Source organism: Acomys minous, assembly GCF_964271855.1.
Source record: "Acomys minous genome assembly, chromosome: 14".
NCBI classification, from domain to species: domain Eukaryota; kingdom Metazoa; phylum Chordata; class Mammalia; order Rodentia; family Muridae; genus Acomys; species Acomys minous.
In genome coordinates, this window is record NC_140496.1 from 100,165,359 (window position 1) to 100,184,545 (window position 19,187).

General features: G+C 46.1%; 1 protein-coding gene and 1 long non-coding RNA gene across 4 annotated transcripts in view; one reads left to right on the forward strand and one right to left on the reverse strand.

Annotated features, from left to right (window-relative positions):
- Positions 1 to 825: 825 nt before the first annotated feature.
- On the reverse strand, positions 826 to 4,130 carry LOC311583020. The gene is made up of 3 exons (XR_014774351.1): positions 3,943 to 4,130; positions 2,144 to 2,371; positions 826 to 1,940 (listed from the first exon to the last, which is right to left on the reverse strand). It is a non-coding gene; the product is annotated as an uncharacterized lncRNA (long non-coding RNA).
- Positions 4,131 to 4,299: 169 nt separating this feature from the next.
- Positions 4,300 to 19,187, forward strand: part of MCOLN3 (mucolipin TRP cation channel 3) — a 29,131-nt gene continuing 14,243 nt past the window's right edge. The window contains exons 1-6 of one of the 3 annotated variants that reach the window (XM_084756374.1): positions 4,300 to 4,449; positions 9,969 to 10,198; positions 13,031 to 13,198; positions 16,127 to 16,280; positions 17,669 to 17,753; positions 17,977 to 18,073. In XM_084756374.1, the coding sequence (XP_084612500.1) occupies positions 9,971 to 10,198; positions 13,031 to 13,198; positions 16,127 to 16,280; positions 17,669 to 17,753; positions 17,977 to 18,073 (732 nt within the window). In that variant the 5' untranslated portion in view covers positions 4,300 to 4,449; positions 9,969 to 9,970. Of the gene's footprint in view, positions 4,450 to 4,524; positions 4,626 to 7,586; positions 7,606 to 9,968; positions 10,199 to 13,030; positions 13,199 to 16,126; positions 16,281 to 17,668; positions 17,754 to 17,976; positions 18,074 to 19,187 lie in introns of those variants that run through there. The other 2 variants (XM_084756373.1, XM_084756372.1) reach the window with 2 other exon arrangements.

A 19,187-nucleotide genomic window follows, 5' to 3' on the forward strand; every position in this document is an offset into this window, starting at 1 on the left:
CAAACACCCAAAATATGTCCTTTAGATCAGTGCCACCCAGGATGTCATTTGTCTCTAGTCTGTGAAATATTTGTTACCCAAACCATAAAAGAAGTAATGAATTGAAAGTGTTAAAAAATAAATTTATAGAAATTTGAGGGTAGCTATATTTGAACAAAGTTGAGGTTTGTTTACCAAATGCCTATATCCCAGCTCCTTAGCTGTTTGTATGATAGTTAACAGAACCCAAACCAAAGCCAACCAGCCCTTAAACAATACAAGAAGCCAGTTCCAGCACCTGAAGCTCAGGTGCACACTCAGGCAGGATCTCCTGAGTCTCCGGGCCTCTTCCCTTCCTGCAGTCCTCATCCACATGGTGGTAATTTTATCTTCTTGGCTGCTCAGCAAACACTGAAGAGTTATCACCCATAATTGATTTTGTTTTGAGATAATTTCTTGCTACGTATCCTAGAGTGGTCTCAAATCGTTCTGTGCTAGACTCCCATCTATTGGGTACCATAGAGAGGAGAGGAAGGAGCTCAGGACCACTGATGGCTGTGGAGGGAGAGTGTGAGTCTTTGCATGTATGGCCACTGGTAGGCTCTCTGTGTTCCATACATGTTGTACCACACCCATGCATGTTATAGGTAGCACTAATTAGACCTAGTGTGCTGTAAAGATAAAAAAGAAGGGAACGTGAAGTTCGGGGCACAAGTTGGGGGTTAAGGAGGAAAAGGGGTGATGGATACAATGTAAATATATTGAATATGTATATGATGTTCTCAAATAATAAATCAAAATATTATACAAAGGCTGTATTTCAATCACATGAAATAATCACTGCTTTGTATTTATTTTATAATAAAAATAATTACAAGAAAGGGACATTAGAAAATAGACATTCAGCGATAGCAAAATAAGCACACAAGCATACTGGGCAGCTGCAGAAAATACTTGCTTTAGATTCTTACTTCACATTTCATATGTGTTGACTTTTTCTTAAAAGTTAAGATAAACTCAGCTGGAGAGATGGGTCAGAGGTTAAGAGCACTGACTGCTCTTCCAGAGGTCCTGAGTTCAATTCCCAGCAACCACATGGTAGCTCACACTCACCTATAATGTGATCTAATGCCCTCTTCTGTCATGTAGAAGTACATTGCAGGCAGAGCACTGTATACATAATAAATAAATAAAATCTTTTTAAAAAAAAGTTAAGATAAACTCACGCATGAGCCCAGGACCATGCAACATCAAGATGGTCATTTTCTTCTACTTCACTTGAAAACCATGTCCTCCTACTAGATGGTTTACAAAAGTAACAATACACATGGAGCAGCCATCTCCAGTATTGATGCCCTCTTTGGAAATCCCTCCAGGAGAAGTCCCCCAAGTCTTTTTACAGTTAACTTTTCTTCATAAATGTAATATACTTGCTGTGATGGCTGTATCAGTTGGTCACAGGCGGGCTCCATCCCGAGGGGTGCATAGAGATACAGTGCTGTAATGGCCGTACCACTCGGTCATAGGAGTTCATGGGCACCACATGTGTTCATGCACCTATGGAGGTAGTAAATGCTGTTGGATCCTCTGGAGCTGGAGTTATATTTGGTTGGGAGCTGCTATGTGGGTTCTGAGAGCTGAGCCCAGGCCTTCTGCAAGATCAGCAAACTCTTCTCCGTGCAGGCATCTCTTCAGCCCCATCATTTGTTCTATTGAGCCAACAATACCGCTATGCTGATTACTAGGCCCACTTCTCCCTGTAGATTATTTTGACAGTTTTGTGCATAAGAACCTATTTCAGGACCCTGCTCCTGGCATCGGGTTTGACAAACACTCTAGTTCTGCTCTTATAAAAGTTGTCCTGTTATTCTAGGCTCTTCTTATTGATGTGAGTTCTAGAATCAGTTTGTCTAAAAGTCTAAAAGCAACTTGTTGGAATTCCCTTTAGGACTGGATCCAACCTACAAGTGAAGTGAGTACGAAATTAACATCTCAACAGTACTGAGCCTTTGCAGTTCATGAGCAGTTGATTTTCCCACTAATTTTGATTGCCTAAAACCCAAGGCCCGGCACCTTGTAAGCACATAAGATATGGATGCTTTACGTGTGTCATATGAATTAATATCCAGCATCCCTTACTAATTAATAATTACCTAACACTCACCATTCTTATGCCATTAGACAGAGTAGACACAAAAGGAAGCAACAGAGAAGAGCGTGGCCCCTCACTGGACTGACTCTGCAGCCTGATGTTTTCAGTTCCCTCGTTGAGATAGCTCAGCCGCACCAGGACTGAGGAAGGCTCACTCCTTCTTTCTGCGAACCTCTCCAAAGTCCAGATTATTTCTGAACCATTATGCATTTCCAGCTTTTGCTGTGATGATAACTTCAGCTACAGTAAGCGGGAAGACAGCGTTAAACTGCTCAGCGACACATGGGTATTAGAGATTAAATTATTCTTCCAAACTGTGCTTGAGCAAGCAGTGTGCCAGTTGTATCCTTTGAGTATCTAGCTTGTCTGTCTGTCACATGGGATTTGGGTTAATGAACAGCATAAGGTTTTTTTTTCATTCCACTGTAAAACAAAACAACCCCCCCCCACTTCCTACAAAATGACATAAAACGGAGCAGTTCCCATATATAAATTGCCTGTGTAAACTGATCTAGGAATTGAAAATAAAGTTAAAAAATTGTCTCTCTGCTCTGAATATAGTTTGTGGAACACCCTACTTGGAAATTCTACTTTTTTTGCAATGTAAAAAAAAAATCTATCTATGTTTCCAGGGGGGAACTTGATCACAATCTCCCACTGCCGAAATTATGCAGCTTCTCTCATGTGGTGAAGTCACCGGGGTAAAAAAACATCTGGGGAGCAGTGGCTAGGCCTCGGCCTGGGACAAACCCCTTCGTGATTATGGTACTTCCCTGCCAGGTGAGTTCTCATGCTCCAAGATAATAAACATAAAGCAGTAAGTTAAAACAAATCTCAAGTGATTGTAAGTACACCTAGCCAGTCAGTGCTGTTCCTGAAGTCTGGGAGACCCAGTGCTAAACATGCCAAAGAAATCCATGAAGAAAGTCTAAGCCCAAGCTTTTGCATTAAGGCTTTATTTTTCTTTTACATATATAAGTGTTTTGATTTCATGTTTGTACGTGCTCCTGAGTGTCTACCTGGTGTCCTCAGAGGCCAGGATATGGCACCTGGTGTCCCGGAGCTGAAGTTACAGACGCCGTAAGCTACTAGCGGATGCTGGAAACCAAGCTTGGGTCCTCTGCTAGAGCAGCAAGAGCACCTAATGGCTGAGTCGTTCTTTCAGCCAATCTTTTTTTTAAAAATGCATGTGCGTGTGTGCCGGACGTGATGGTACATGCCTTTAATCCCAGCAGAGGCAGGCAGAGCTCTGTGAGTTCGAGATTGGCCTGGTCTACAAGGAGAGTTCCAGGGCTATTACACAGAGAAATTCTGTCTTGAAAAGCCAAAACAAAACAAAACAAACAAAACAAAAACAAAAAACAAACTAACAAATAAACCCAAACAAACAAAACAAAGAAACCCAACCCAACCCAAACCAAACAACAACAAAAAGGATGTGTGGGTGTGTGCCGGTTGGTGTGAAGATACACCTGTGTGTGGTCACACTGGTGCACATGCATGATGTGTCAGAGGACCGACTGCCTGTGATGTGTCATCTTAAGAATCCAGGGAGACAGGGTCTCTCATTGGCCCAGAGACTAAACAGGCCAGTGAACTCAAGGACCCTCCTGTTTCTAACCTCCTCCAGGTCCGAGATTGTGGGTGCCATGTGTGTTGGGGGGATTAACCCGGTTCCTTGAGTGTGTAAGACAAGTGCTTTTCTGAGTAAGCCACCCTTGTGGCCCTGACTGATATATTTATATTCACACTGCATCTCAGAGCCCCCCAGGACTGTTTCTGGATGGATGCTTTATGTTTTCTGAGTTTACCTTGTCTGCAAAGGTCAGCATGGCAGATCGGGAGCCAGGCAAATGCTTCTAGGAGAGCCTCAGTATGTATCCGACACTCCGCTTACAGCTCCGTGCTACCTGTTGGAATGATTTCTGAGTGGTTCACATCACCAGTCGTTTTCCAACTCACAGAGAAAGCCAGTGGGGATGTTCGGTGGGAGCACAGAAAATGAGCTGTTGGAAGTGTAGGTGAGAGAAGACCATGCCGCAGCTACTCTCCTTCAGATGGCCTCCCCTCCCGACCTGTCTCAGAGAAAGGCCGCCCCACAAAGGGCGTGGCAGGGAACCCGAGCCTCGGGGAGGAGGGTCACGAGGCTGGGGCCCCGAGAAGGGAGGGTGGCTGGAGGCTGTCGGGGCTTGAAGCAGAGGGTGATCTTGTGCTGACAGGCGTCCCCCAGAGGCTGGCAGGACCTGACGCCTCCCTCCAGGTCCCTCGCTGTTCCCGCTGCGGTGCTCTATCGGGCGGCGCGACTTGTTTCTTCGCAGGTGAGCCTAGCCTAGGCGCCGCCCCGGGGGCATCAGGTGTCCTGAGAACCAGCGGCCAGCGACACAAAGCTGGAGGGTAGGGGTCCAGGACATCTGCGCCATGGAGGGCACACAGAGGGGAGCGGAGTGCGAGATGCACCGGTTTGACACAACCGGGGCTCCGCCAAGGACCACAGGTATAGCTGAGATGGGAGCACCCTCTCTGTGTCACCTTGGCTAGGTTTGGAGGGGAAGGCAGGGTCCTGCCTGTCTATGCCAGCAAGTTTCCCAGGAAGCAGGATGTCACCCCCAGCCCAGAGTGTTGCACTCTCTGGGAAGCCTGGGATCATGGAAGCCAACTGGACTCCCCTGGAGTGGCTCCGTGTCTGCTCTTAACTTGGGCTGTTCCTTGTGGCCAAAGGTAGAAATGGGGTGGGGGGCAGAGCAGCAGCAAGTGTTCTGCTCTTGTCAGACTCCAGTAGAAGCCCAAAGACCTCAGGATGTGCTGTCTGGATGGCAGCAGGCCAGACCTTGCTTTCTGGCTAGGGACCAGAACCACAGAGGTAGTCCACGGCATAGAAGAAGAAAGAAGGAGGGATGGTCCTCATTTTGCAGGAGTGAAAACTGAGGCTCCCCGTGGGAGCCTGAAGTCATAGACTTGTCAAACTGTAGAACCAGAGAGGGAGGGAGGAAAGAAAGGAGGGGCTAAGTACTGTCTGGGGAGATATTACTACACTCAAGAGGCAGGTTGTGGCAGTTTGTGGCGCTTTCCCCAGCTCCACATTCGTTCTTTGTGCTGCCTTAACCCAGTTTAGCTTCCAGCTGCAGTGAATAAGTCTGTGTGTCCGTCTAGAGCCAGCACCCTGACACCTGAAGCCGACTTCTGCTGGGGCCCCCCCGCAGGCCTTGACATCAGAAAAAGAGCCTCTGTCAGTACCTGGTCAGCCAGTGCGGCTGCTACCCACGGTTTGCCAGCCACTGTGGCTAGCAAGTTTAGCAGTCAGCCCCAATGATAGCTGGCCTTAGGGAACAACTTGAGCAGCGTTTTGAATAAATTAATGGTGGTTGGCTGTTTGCTCTTTGTTCCTCTAAGGTTACTGTTCAGGCGGCGTGTGGCTGGTAGTTTAGTTAAATTTTCTCTGTATCATCATGGAAAAGGGGTTGGTGGGATTTCAACTCACTGGCTCACAAACACGCTTTACTCTGAACAAACCCAAGCTTGCAGTTACTCATATGCAGTATTCAACAGAGCTTGTTTTAGCTCTGCCCTAGTTAGGGAAGTTGGGGCAGGGGCAGAGGGCAGGAACCTAGCAAAGCTGGCCCTTGAGCAGAAGCCACGGAGGAGAAACACTGCTTGCTGGTTTGTCCCTTAGGAATTGCTGCTCAGCTTGCTTTCTTATGCCACCTAGGACCACCTACCTACCTAGGGATGACAACCATCCCTAGCTCCTGTGAGCTGAGCCCGCTCACATTAATATTAATTAACAAAAAGCCCTACCAAATTTGCCTACAGGTCAACCTTATAGAGGTGTTTTGTCAAGTTGAGAAAACCAATCAGTACAAAGTCCCACAGATAGTCTCCTCAAATGATGTTCAAAATATCCTTTTTTTTTTTTTTTTTTGCCATGTTGGCTCTAGTCCCCTCCCCTCCCCCCATGATGTTCATGTGAGACAAGTTCTCTGTTACTCAGTCATATACTCAGCCCTTCAGGTTCTACTCTTTCGAAGGAGGTAAGATATTGAGTGAAAATCCACAGCATTTTTTGCCCAATTCTTTACCCAAGAATTACGACGTGTCCGCATGCTGAGATGCGCTGTGACGCCGGGGCACACTGCACTTTAGTGTGTGGCATTATCATCTATCTGCTTTGGAAGGAAAGGTGCATTTGTTACGTAGTAATATGTTTTGTACATTGTTTTCTTCACTCAGCGGAGGTCTTATTAATCTTTTCATTAATCGGGAGTTTAGAAGGTTCCCCATGGCCGGTTTTTATAGCCCAGGTCTGCATTCCAGGAATGTTGGTTGGATTTGCTGAGAATGTTGGGATCTGTAGCAAATGTGTGACTCGAGACTTGGAGAGCAGCAGGTATGACTTATCAGATGCATTAATGCAGGCTACGTTCTTCTCTCTTCGTCGCTGGGTGCAAGTTACTCTGAGAGCATTAAACTCAGTTGGGCCTTCTGTTCTGTGTGGAGGATCTCCACTCTCCTGGTGAGCGTGGAGTGTTTTATTAGAGTGGGGTTTCATAGTATCAGTGCTAGTCTGAGGAAAAATCCCAGATAGCTAATTCCCAGGCTCTGGATTGACTTCTTTCTCAGTCTGAAAAAAGCCTCTTTACCCCTTTCAAAGAGATGAAAGAGATAGTAGCTACATGTGCTTCAAAGAGCAAAGCATGCTGGTAAGTATAAGCAAGTTCAGATGGTGGACCATTTGGGAGCTGGGCTGCAGCTGAGGATCTGCCTTCTCCTGTGCAGCGGAGCTCAGTTCTGGAGGTTCACTCTGTCCCTGGAAATACCAATGGTGCTCCAGAGCTTCCCAGATTAATGGTAGAGAGCAAGCGAGGCTGCCTGCTTACACTCAGCTTAAAAGCCTTATTTGCCTCTTATTTAATGTTTGCAGGCAGGCTCACCTGCAACCTCGCGCCCCCACCAATGTAGGGCCAATTCTACCCTGCTGCTGGGGTGAGGTGCTGGGTCCCATCTTCTGAATGCTGCAGCAGAAGAGAGACTTGGCCTGTTCTCCCACTCTCATAACCCCAGAGTCAGCTCTCCAGCCTGCCATAGATACGATGAAGAGAGATGTTTTTATCATTTTGCAGGATGGAGACTCAATGTGGGCTGAGTGGGTTGACCCAAGTCATAGAAGTGTCAAGATGCTAAGTGGTTCTTGAGTCTGTACAAAACCTATTTATTGATTAATAATTATATGGAGGGTTTTGTTTTTCCCCAGAGAGGAAAATGAATGGCCATATCCATGCAAAAAATCTGCATATCATTTCAGGGTCCATTTCCTCTCTGAAGTTCTTACTCAGTCTCTCAGGCCTCTGATCTTTGCTGAGACTGCACCTGTTACCTAATGAGTCGGAAAGCACAGGCATGCCGCATGCGGCCACACATGCAAACATGTGACCTTTTACTAATAGGAACAGTCTGTGGATTTGCCAGCTTCCACTTAGGTGAGAATTCACTTGAGTAGTTGAAACTAGAGGGAAAGTGCTATCCCCTTCAGTTCTAACTGGTGTGCACTTAGTGTGGCCTGGGAATACAGGACAACGTTGTGGACATTGGGGCAGCCATGCAGGCTTTATGATATCCTCAGTTCTAACTGGTGTGCACCTAGTGCGGCCTGGGAATACAAGACAACGTTGTGGACATTGGGGCAGCCAATGCAAAAAACAATATCACACTAGTCAGTGTGAGTCAAGGCTGGAGTTTATTAATGACATTTCAATACAGTTTTTGGGCATAAGGGTTAAAAGAGAAAGGGGTGCTACAAAGGAAGAGTAGGATGTCCTCATGTGTGGCCGTGGCCATGGACTTCTCAGGGGAAGGTCACAGGCATCTTAGCATTAGCCTCAGGTACGGGTTTGGTGGCTTTCAAGTCACATCTTACAATGGTGCTAAGAAGCTTCTTCTCTTTCTAATCTTTTGATAAAAGGATGGTAGATGTTCCCGGGGTGTCTTGGATAAGATTATAACCTAATAAAGCAAAACCAACAGCCACAGAGGCTGTGCAAGGAGTTCATAGCATGCCCTTTTCCTGTTAAGAGGGTTTCCTGGCAAGAATTCTAGAAAACTGTAAAGTTTATACTGGGAAAGGGAGGAAGGACTTAAGAAATGTTAACTGTGCTCGAATATTTGATTTTCCTCTAGTGAGAGTCTTGAGCCAGACTCAGGGTGAGGCAGAGGCTTGAACCAGACTCAGAGTGAGGCAGAGGCTTGAACTAGACTCAGGATGAGGCAGAGGCTTGAACTAGACTCAGGGTGAGGCAGAGGCTTGAACTAGACTCAGGGTGAGGCAGAGGCTTGAACTAGACTCAGGGTGAGGCAGAGGCTTGAACCAGACTCAGGGTGAGGCAGAGGCTTGAACTAGACTCAGGGTGAGGCAGAGGCTTGAACCAGACTCAGGGTGAGGCAGAGGCTTGAACTAGACTCAGGGTGAGGCAGAGGCTTGAACTAGACTCAGGGTGAGGCAGAGGCTTGAACTAGACTCAGGGTGAGGCAGAGGCTTGAACTAGACTCAGGGTGAGGCAGAGGCTTGAACTAGACTCAGGGTGAGGCAGAGGCTTGAACTAGACTCAGGGTGAGGCAGAGGCTTGAACTAGACTCAGGGTGAGGCAGAGGCTTGAACTAGACTCAGGGTGAGGCAGAGGCTTGAACTAGACTCAGGGTGAGGCAGAGGCTTGAACTAGACTCAGGGTGAGGCAGAGGCTTGAACTAGACTCAGGGTGAGGCAGAGGCTTGAACTAGACTCAGGGTGAGGCAGAGGCTTGAACTAGACTCAGGGTGAGGCAGAGGCTTGAACTAGACTCAGGGTGAGGCAGAGGCTTGAACTAGACTCAGGGTGAGGCAGAGGCTTGAACTAGACTCAGGATGAGGCAGAGGCTTGAACTAGACTCAGGGTGAGGCAGAGGCTTGAACTAGACTCAGGGTGAGGCAGAGGCTTGAACCAGACTCAGGGTGAGGCAGAGGCTTGAACCAGACTCAGAGTGAGGCAGAGGCTTGAACTAGACTCAGGATGAGGCAGAGGCTTGAACTAGACTCAGGGTGAGGCAGAGGCTTGAACTAGACTCAGGGTGAGGCAGAGGCTTGAACTAGACTCAGGGTGAGGCAGAGGCTTGAACTAGACTCAGGGTGAGGTGCCCACACCATTCCTTTCTCATGCTCCCCTCCCCGAGGCTGAAGGAGAGATAAATCTGTTTTTGTTATGATCCCCAGTGTGGGATGGAGAACAATCTTGTGAGAGAACAGGTGATGTTAATCCACTAGAAGACAAATCACCTCGTGAGGGAGCTTGATTGCTGCCAGCTGAAAAGATCACGTGAACAGACTCTGAGAGGAGATATATAAATGAGCCCAAAACTGGAGGCGAGGCCTTTGGAGACTTGGGATAGTTTTGGCTGTTCATTGCTTCACTTCGAGACTCTCCTAGAGAGAATCGCTCGAGGGAAGGCTTCAGGGCTCCAGGCTCTGGCTGAGGTTCTGGGTTCTGGTTACTCCAGGTTCCAGCAGAAGAAATCCTGCTGATTACGCCAGGAGAATCATTCCTTGGAACTGCTATCCTTACGGTTTCATTATTGTATTCTTTAATCCTTTGCTATTGTTTTGGTTAGTTGGGTTATAAGTGACGTATACTCAGTTAATAAGCTCATAATAAAATATATTTGTTAAGAAAATTGAGCCTACATAGGGCTTTCTTTTCTGCCTCACTGTCAGTGACCCCCCCCCCTGTTCAGGCTTCCTGTAGGACTCTGCAGTAGCAAACACCACGAGCACGTGGCTTTCCTGGCTGAGTGGAAGTGTTTGGTTCCCTCCCTAGAGATGGCAAATCCCGAGGTGGTGGTTAGCAGCTGCAGCTCTCACCAGGAGGAAAGTCCCTACACTTTCCACTCGAGCTCGTCCCCAGCTGAAGAGCTTCTCTTAGAGGACCAGATGAGGCGGAAACTCAAATTCTTCTTCATGAATCCTTGTGAGAAGTTCTGGGCCCGGGGTAGGAAGCCGTGGAAACTCGCCATACAAATTCTGAAAATCGCAATGGTGACTATCCAGGTAAGTAAGTATCTTCCAACACAAGCTGGGAGAAGCCTACAATAAAAAAGGAAAGATACAAACTTAGCCCTTCTCTCTAACATTTGTGAAAGACTTTAGCACTCTTCTGTTCTCTCTCTCTCTCTCTCTCTCTCTCTCTCTCTCTCTCTCTCTCTCTCATTTTTTTTTTTTTTGAGACAGGCTACCTGTATTTACCTTTGATTGGCCTTGTACTCCCTGTGTAGACCAGACTGGTCTTGATCTCACAGAGATCAACCTGCCTCTGTCTCCCTAGTGCTGATAGTCAAAGTGTGCACTGTGTGACACTTGGCTCTTTATCATTTTTCATTATTATAATTTTAGTCCCATAATAGTTTTCAGGAATAACACTTTTAAGCATTTGGATCATAATTAAGACACATTTGAGAGATATATAAAATTTCCACAGATATTAGCTGACTCCCAACATGAGGTCTTCCTTTTATTCCTAATATTCTGTGCATTTCTTTCTCCCGAAAGTGCATGGATTTTTGCTGTAGGCAATCTCTTGTATTCTTTTTAATTAATTAATTTATCTATTCACTTTACATCCCCACCTTGATCCTTCATTTTTTTCCTCCTAGACTCACCCTCTTCCCCATCCCCCCTTTCCTGTTCCTCAGAAAAGGGGAGCCCCTCTCACCAACCCACCTCAGCTCCTCAATTCGCGTCAGGATTGAGTACATCTACTTCCCCTGTGACCTGGTAAGGCAGCCCCGACAGAGAGAAGTGATCAAAAAGCAGGCAACAGAGTCCATGTCAGAGAGAGCCTCTGCTCCTCCTACTAGAGACCCACATGGAAGCCTGAGCTAACCCATCAGCTACAGCTGTGTAGGAGGCCTAGGTCCAGCCCATGCGTGGTCCTTGATTGGTGTTCCAGTCTCCACAAGCCCCTCTGCGTTCTGGTTAGTTTCTTACATCCCCGAAGCATGAGAGCCAGGTAGCAGAAGAATATGGAGTTGGCAGAAGGGGGGTTGCATTGGCCTGTGAAATGGTGCCTTCAATTGTGTTAGAAAGGAAAAATTTTGGTTTCTTTTCCATAGTATCTTTAATTTTTTTTTGAGAAATCATGTTTTGTGATAGTTGCATATACTAGTGTGGTTTATTTTTCTCTGACTTCCAGACATGCGCGCGCACACACACACACACACACACACACACACACACACACACACACACACGATAAATGTAAAAAAGCTGGGTTTTCCTGCTGGTAGTACCTCTTGTTAAAAGTAAGAGAAAAACGAAGGCAAAGTTTAAGTTTATATTTTTATATTCTCTTCTTGGTGAACACTTACTATTGATGGAAAGTTATTGTTGTTTTTTTAATATTGAGATTACTTCTCTTATTTGCTTATTGAAAACAAGTCCTTATGATTATCAGACCAAGACAATTTCTAGAATCATTTGAAGTTGGTGGAATTCTTATTTAGATGTTAACACTAGACTTGGGTGACTGTTCCCTCCCAGTACATCATTTGTAACCCTCCTCCTACTGGGGAAGTCTCAGTTTATCTTATCTTACAGAGAGGGACACTGATGCTTACAGGTTTTAAAAGGCGACATGGCTCCTAAGTGGCTGCACAGAGTTTGCAGGGGCAGGTGCACCTTCCCTTTAACACATCACCATGAACACATGCTCAGTTCTCAGTATAATACTTGGCAACTTGCACTCAAAATTCTTAATATCCAGGTGATAATGCAATATGTCACAGCACTGAAAAGCTTGTTTGTGCCATTTCTCTGGCTAGGAATGCTACTTAATTAGAATAACGATAGGTACATTCGGGCAGTTGCTGTGTGCCAAGGTCAGCATTTCATACATGTGCTGATGCTCAAGTCTCAAAACAAACTGAACCTGTGCAGTGCATCTCTGTTGTAGTACAGCTCGCCGTGGGATGCAGGAAACAGGATCAGAGAAGGTGATGCACATTTTCAGACCTCACACGCTCAGACTCGGGTTCTTAATTACTCCCTGGTCTTTTCAGAGAATTCACCTGACTCCTATAGGTACTAGATGGCCCAGAGGAACATTAGTCAGTGGCTTAAGCCTTTTGGCAAGAAACACACAAAGGTGTTTAGGTTAAGTGTTTTAAAAGGAACTGATGGATTTGTTTTTGTTTTGTTTTGTATTGTTTTTTGAGAAAGGCGGCAGCGGCGGGGGGGGGGGGGGTTGGGGGTCTCAATCTAATGCCCAGAATAGTTTGGAACTCACTGTGGAGGGTAGACTGGCTGCAGACTCAGTGCAGTCCTGTTGCCTTTGCCTCCTGAGTGCAGGAATTACAGGCAGGAGCCTCCATACCCAGTGCGCTCTCTCCCCTCACCAACCTCTCTGTGTCATTTTCTGTCTCTGTCTCTGTGTGCGTCTCTGTGGGTATGTTTAAAACATGTACATTTGTGCACATTAATGTGAGTGCATGCTTGCCATGATGTGCATGTGGAGATCAGAGGACAGCACTGAGTGTCAGTCCTCCCCTTCTGACAGGGTCTGCAGCTTTCCCACTGCGCACACGAGGCTACCTGGCCCACGGGCTTGCAGATATTCTCCTATCTCCACCTCGCATGTCCCTATAGGAGTGCTGGATTGCTGGCACCCATCTGACTTTTCCTTCACTCTGGGGATTCAGAACTGAGGTCCTCATACTTGTAATGAAAGTGCTTTTTATCCATGGCGCCATCTCCCAGAACTCAAGTTTTGGGATATCCTGCCAAAAATCCCTCTCAAATCCTTGCCAGTCGAGCCCCTAAACCACGTGCCTCCTTTCCTTCTCTGTTCACAGTTTTCATCCTCATGCTGTTTCTATTTCCTTTAAGCTGGTCCTGTTTGGGCTGAGTAACCAGATGGTAGTGGCTTTCAAGGAAGAGAACACCATCGCCTTCAAACACCTCTTCCTAAAAGGGTACATGGACCGGATGGATGACACGTATGCAGTGTACACTCAGAATGATGTGTACGACCAGATCATTTTTGCAGTGAACCAGGTAAATCAACACGTGCATTTGTCATTGGCTTTGTTTGTCTGTTTTTGGGTATTAGGGGTTGAACTCAGGGCCTCGCACAAGTTAGGCACATGTTCTAATAGTGAGAAACCCAGGCAGTGCGTGCATTCTTTACTTGAGAGAAAGAACAAGCTGGAGAAATGGTAGCAACGGCTTACATGGAAGCCATCAGTCAAGTGTTGAACAGTTGTGCTTGGAGACGCCTTATGAGTAAACTGCTGAGATATAGTTTAAGGACTGCCGAGATGGCTCAGCAGTTAGGAGCACTTGTTGCTCTTCTGGAGGACTTGTATTTGCTTCCCAGCATCCACATCAGGGGCTTGTAACTCCAGGTTCAGGGGGAATCTACTGTCTTCCAGGCCTCTGCATGTATCCCTACATACACACACACACACACACACACACACACACACACACACACACACACACACACACTAAATAAATAAATAAATAAATAAATAAATAAAATATTTAAAAATGGATTGAGAAATATTGTCAACAAACTTAAACAAGTAGAAATTGATTTAAAAAAAAAAAGCTTTTGTTTCCTAGCAACAGAAGGATAGAAGTTCAATGACTTATTTAAAAGAATCAGGGACAGGACTTCAGTATTTGAAGTTACTAAATGACCCTGGGTATAAGCAGCCATTAGGTCTTCAAAGCTCATACTTTTAGAGACTTATGACAAATAATGAGGATATTAAGTTCTGAGTTTGTAGAACAAGCAAGGCCTTCAAGTTCACTTAAAGTAAAGCTTTTCTGTTTGCCTGGTGACGATTATATTGTGACGCCAACTCACCTGACAAAAGGAGGCTTGTTGTCACATTCCAGAGTCAAGCCTTCATTCTGGGTTATTCTTGCTATAATTAGTACTTTCTCAAGGTCTCAAGTCACTTCTTTTGAAGGGATAATTAAAAGTGCTTTTGAGGTCAGTATTTTTGACCTAGGTTAGTTACAGATCACATTTCAAAGTCATTAAATCTCTTCTTTAAATATTGCTTCCAAACAATCCTGACTCCTCATTTTCTGGAGGTGACTTAGTCAGAGACCAGTGACACATATATTTATGGAGCCAGGGCTCCTCATGAGCAGCGGGAATAGGAAACTTAGTCAGAGACAAAAGTTACATAAAGTTGTTAAACAACTTTGCCATACAATTTTTAGAGGGAAAATAGCAAACAGCTCAGTGATGAAGTTAAGTTTAGAGACTTTTTAAAAAATGGTGTGTGTGTGTGTGTGTGTGTGTGTGTGTGTGTGTGTGTATGTGTGTGTATGCACATGCATGCACAGGACATCACATGGCATTCGTGGGAAGCTCCAGGGACAACCTTGGTGGCCAGTCCTCAATGTCTCCCTTGTCTGAGGTCAGTCTTTTGCTGATTGTTACATACATCTAGCAACCTAGATGGCCTGCAAGCTTCTTGGGGATGCTCCTGTCTCTGCCTCTCATGTCTCCATGGGAATCCGGGAATTATAGATGTGTGTTACTCTGGATTTTTATGGGCTTGGGGGATTTGAACTCAGGTCCTCATGATTTGGTGGTAAGTGCTTTACACATGGAGTCATCTCTCAGTTCTAGACTGGACTTTAAATATGTTAAGGATCTGTAAATCATTGTGCCAGATCTGTGTGTATCTTAGGGGTTGTGTAGAGGCAAGAAGTAAAACAGTCTATTACACTTCTTTTATTGTTCTGAGATGGGGCCTTATGTAACCCAAGGTGACTTCAAAGTCTTTGTAGCAGAGGCCAGCACTGGACTGTTGATCTAGCTGCCTCCACCTTGCTGAAAAGCAATCACTGGTGGCTGATAAATTCTTTATAAACCATCTTTGCCTTTATCAGTGGGAATAAACTAAACTTAGTCTTCAAAATCCTGTGTCTGGCACGGAGGCCATCCTGCTTGTTAGGTCTCCACGCTCTTTCCTGGAAGAGCCCTCATCTTAGTTGTCACATTGCTTTCTGCTACTATAGGAAAATAATCTGCCAGGATGCTAGTGAGAGCAGGCTCCCCCTCGCAGCTCTGAAGGCGTGAGAGGCTGAGATCAAGACATCTATACGCTCACTTCTTGTATCCTGTTGCTGTGCTCTCTAATCGTGAAGGGGATACAGAGGGGCAAAGGGCCCACATTAGCGCCGCTAGCCCTGTTCTGTTGGAGCTGTTCGGTTTAACAGATCAAATGCAGGACATTAATTACTGCATTCTTCTTCCCCGCTCAGTGGCCTCAGCATCTCGGCCTTCTAAAGCATCCACCAGAAGTCACAGCTCTTATTACACACAACTGCTCATGCAACAGAGAGACACATGTTCTGTCAATGTCCACAAATGCATCTAAGCCTCTGTCAATACGCAACAGCACAGAATTCGCTGTGATTACTCCATGAAAACAGGGCACCAGATAGACACAAACATGTTTGCCAATGGGTTCAGAATCCTTATTGTATGTGGTCTGATGACGCAGAAGGACCACAAATAAGCAACGTGTAACTGCTTTGCTTCTCGTAGCTGCAGTGTTTGGCTGCGAATCTTTAATTTATTTTTACTTTACCAGTCAAAGAATGACTTGGGAGGCTGCGTCTGGGTGAGCTGCTCTAACCAACCAGAGATATTGGGACCTGAGTGTGGGAGAGACTCGTCAGAGGCAGCTGACTTGGGGGAATTCCTGGGTACATTGTACAAAGCGTTTGAGTATTCAAGGTCTCTGGGGGCTTTCCTTAGACTCAGCAACTGTCCCTTCTGAACTATGGTGCCCTTCCTTAGAGTCTGTCCCTCAGATGCAGCACCTTGTGTATGTTTCCTGATGTCTGCTCTGTGAGAGCAGGGCACAGGAAGAGTTGGGCTTTGCTTTTACCCTGACTAACATCCCTTTGGCCTTGGTTGGTGTTCCATCCCCCCCCCCCTCTTGGATGAAGTACTTGCAGCTTCGCAACATCTCTGTTGGTAACCACGCTTATGAGAACAAGGGCACCAAGCAATCGGCTATGGCCATCTGTCAGCACTTCTACAGGCAAGGGACCATCTGCCCAGGAAACGACACCTTTGACATCGATCCAGAAATTGAAACAGGTGATAATCCCTCTAACCTTCAGCTATGGCTCTTAGCTCCTTGATTTATAGCTAAGCCCCATGATAGCTACATCTCTGAAAACATTGATGGTCGGTGCTCTCACGTCATAGGAGGGACTACACAGACACTCTTATGTGTCAACTCCTATTCTGAACCCTTCATTATAAAACTCGAAAGCAAAACAAACAGCTGAAGGAAGCATGGAGAAGATGGGAACAGGGAGAATGGAGGCACTCTGAGACAGTCTTTGAAAATCTTTGAGCACTACAGAAATATATTTTAAAAGCTGGAGACTCAGAACAAGCTGTATTGATACTGAGTTCTTTTTTTTTTTTTTAAGTATTAAGTTTGTTTATTTTTAATTGGTTCACTTTATATCTCGATTGTAGCCCCCTCTCCCCTTTCCTCCCAGGCTCACCCTCCCTCCCTCTTCTCCCCTCTCCCCTCCCCTAGACCTCAGAGAGGAGTAGCCCTCTTCCCCTACCATACTGACCCCAGCCTACCAAGTCTCATCAGGACTGCCTGCATCCTTTTCCTCCATGGTCTGGCATGGCTGCCCCACCATGGGGAAGCAATCAATGAGTGGGCAACAGGGTCCATGTCAGAGGCAGCCTCTACTCCCCATATTATGGAGCTCACCTGGAGACTGCTGCCTATTGACTACATCTGAGCAGGGGGGGTCTAAGGCGTCTTCATGAATGGTCCTTGGTTGGCACATCAGTCTCTGTAGGTCCCTCTGGGCCCAGATTTGTTGGCTCCATTGTTCTCTTTGTGAAGCTCCTGTCCCCTTCAGGCCCTTCTGTCCCCCAACTCTTCCCTAGTTCACCCTGTATTCTGCCCCAAAGTTTGGCTGTGAGTCTCAGAGTCTGCTTGGGTCCCCTGCTGGGTGGAGTCTTTCAGAGGACATCTATGGTAGACTCCCATCCTCTTCCCTCTCTTTAAGCACTTCTGGTGTCTTTTCTAGTTGCCCTTCTGAATGAGCATTAAGTATCTTCCCTAGGGTCCTCCTTATTATTTAGTTTCTGTAGGTCTGTGGATTGCATTGTGGTTATACTGTATTATGTGACTAATACCCACTTATAAGTGAGTATATACCATGCATGTCTTTCTGGGCCTGGGTTACCTCACTCGGGATGATCTTTTCTAGTTCCAACCATTTGCCTGCAAATTTCAATATTTCCTTGTTTTTAATAGCTGAATAGTATTCCATTGTGTAAATGTACCTCAGTTTCTTTATCTATTCTTTAGTTGAGGGACATCTAGGTTGTTTCCGGATACTGAGTTCTTGCAGTCATGATTCTAAAAAGTAATAATATGAATAATTGATCTTAATCATTATCCTTTGAAAATGCAGTTTTATTTATGGCTTTGCTCCTTTCTGTGGCAGAATGTTTCCTTATAGAGCCAGATGAACCTTTTCACATCGGAACACCTGCAGAAAATAAACTCAACCTGACCCTGGACTTCCACAGGTGAGGAAAGTGGAGGTGCACGCAGCTTGGGCGCTGTGTGCTCCCTCTTCTCAAGCATCCTCTGGGGGACACACACCTTGGTCTGTGTGTGCTCCCTCAACTCAAGCATCCTCTGGGGGACATACAGCTCGGCCTGTGTGCTCCCTCTTCTCAAGCATCCTCTGGGGGACACACACCTTGGTCTGTGTGTGTTTCCTCATCTCAAGCATCCTCTGCTTTCCAGACTCCTGACCGTAGAGCTTCAGTTTAAGCTGAAAGCCATTAATCTACAGACGGTTCGGCACCAGGAGCTTCCTGACTGTTACGACTTTACTCTGACTGTAAGTGCGGGCTGTGCTGACTGCAGCTCCTGTCTAAAGAAAAGTTGTTTTATCTAGGTGTATGGCTCATAAACTCGTGCTAAGCATTCCCATAAATATAGGACATTCCACTCAGGTGTGCCCGAGGGCACTGCTCTATCTAGCTCTCCTTGTAGCATATTGCTTACTTGCTGTTTGTCTTCTGCACCTTGGGGCAGGTTCTCTAAGGCAGGGACTTCCCTTGTCTGCTGCTGTCTCCAGCATGGGGCCTGATGCACAGCAGATGACCAGAGGATCAGGAAATGGAGAAAGAGTAAGAGTGAGAGTGAAAGGGAGAAGGAAAGAATGAATGAATGACAAAGGGAGAGAGTGTTGTGTGTGGGGGTGGGGGGGAGATGGACAGGGAGAGAAGGAGAGAGAGAGGGAGAGGGGGGAGAGAGAGAGAGAGAGAGAGAGAGGGAGAGGGGGAGAGAGAGAGAGAGAGAGAGAGAGAGAGAGAGAGAGAGAGAGAGAGAGAGAGAGAGAGGGAGAGGGGGCACTGCTCCATAGTTGCTGAGGGTCTTTGGTGAGCTCACTCATCATGATGTTTGCTCTGAACTTCCCTATGTGGTCCCTGAGTGCTCTGGTTTGTTTCTCTTCCACTCCCCTTCTGTATTCTATGTACTCCAGCTGCAGATGGAGCTGTGTGTGCAGACACACACACACACACACACACACACACACACACACACACGCACGCACACAGATGCACACAGACTAAATGGATAAATGTGATAAAAAAAAAAAAAAGATGTAGGGGGCTGGAGAGATGGCTCAGAGGGTAAGAGCACTGTTTGCTCTTCCAGAGGTCTTGAGTTCAATTCCCAGCAACCACATGGTGGCTCACAACCATCTATAATGTGATCTGATGCCCTCTTCTGGCGTGCAGGTGTACATGCAGGCAGAACACAGTATATGTAATAAATGAGTAAACCTTAAAAAAAAAAAAAGATGTACTAATAGCGCATTCTGTTTGGCCACATGTAGGACAGAATTTAAAGCTTTTCTTTCATATGATCCAGATTTGTATGGCCCCTGAAGTAACTAGTCCTCATGAAACTCAAGTGATTGGTTGTGAAAAATTGAGGTTTCAGGA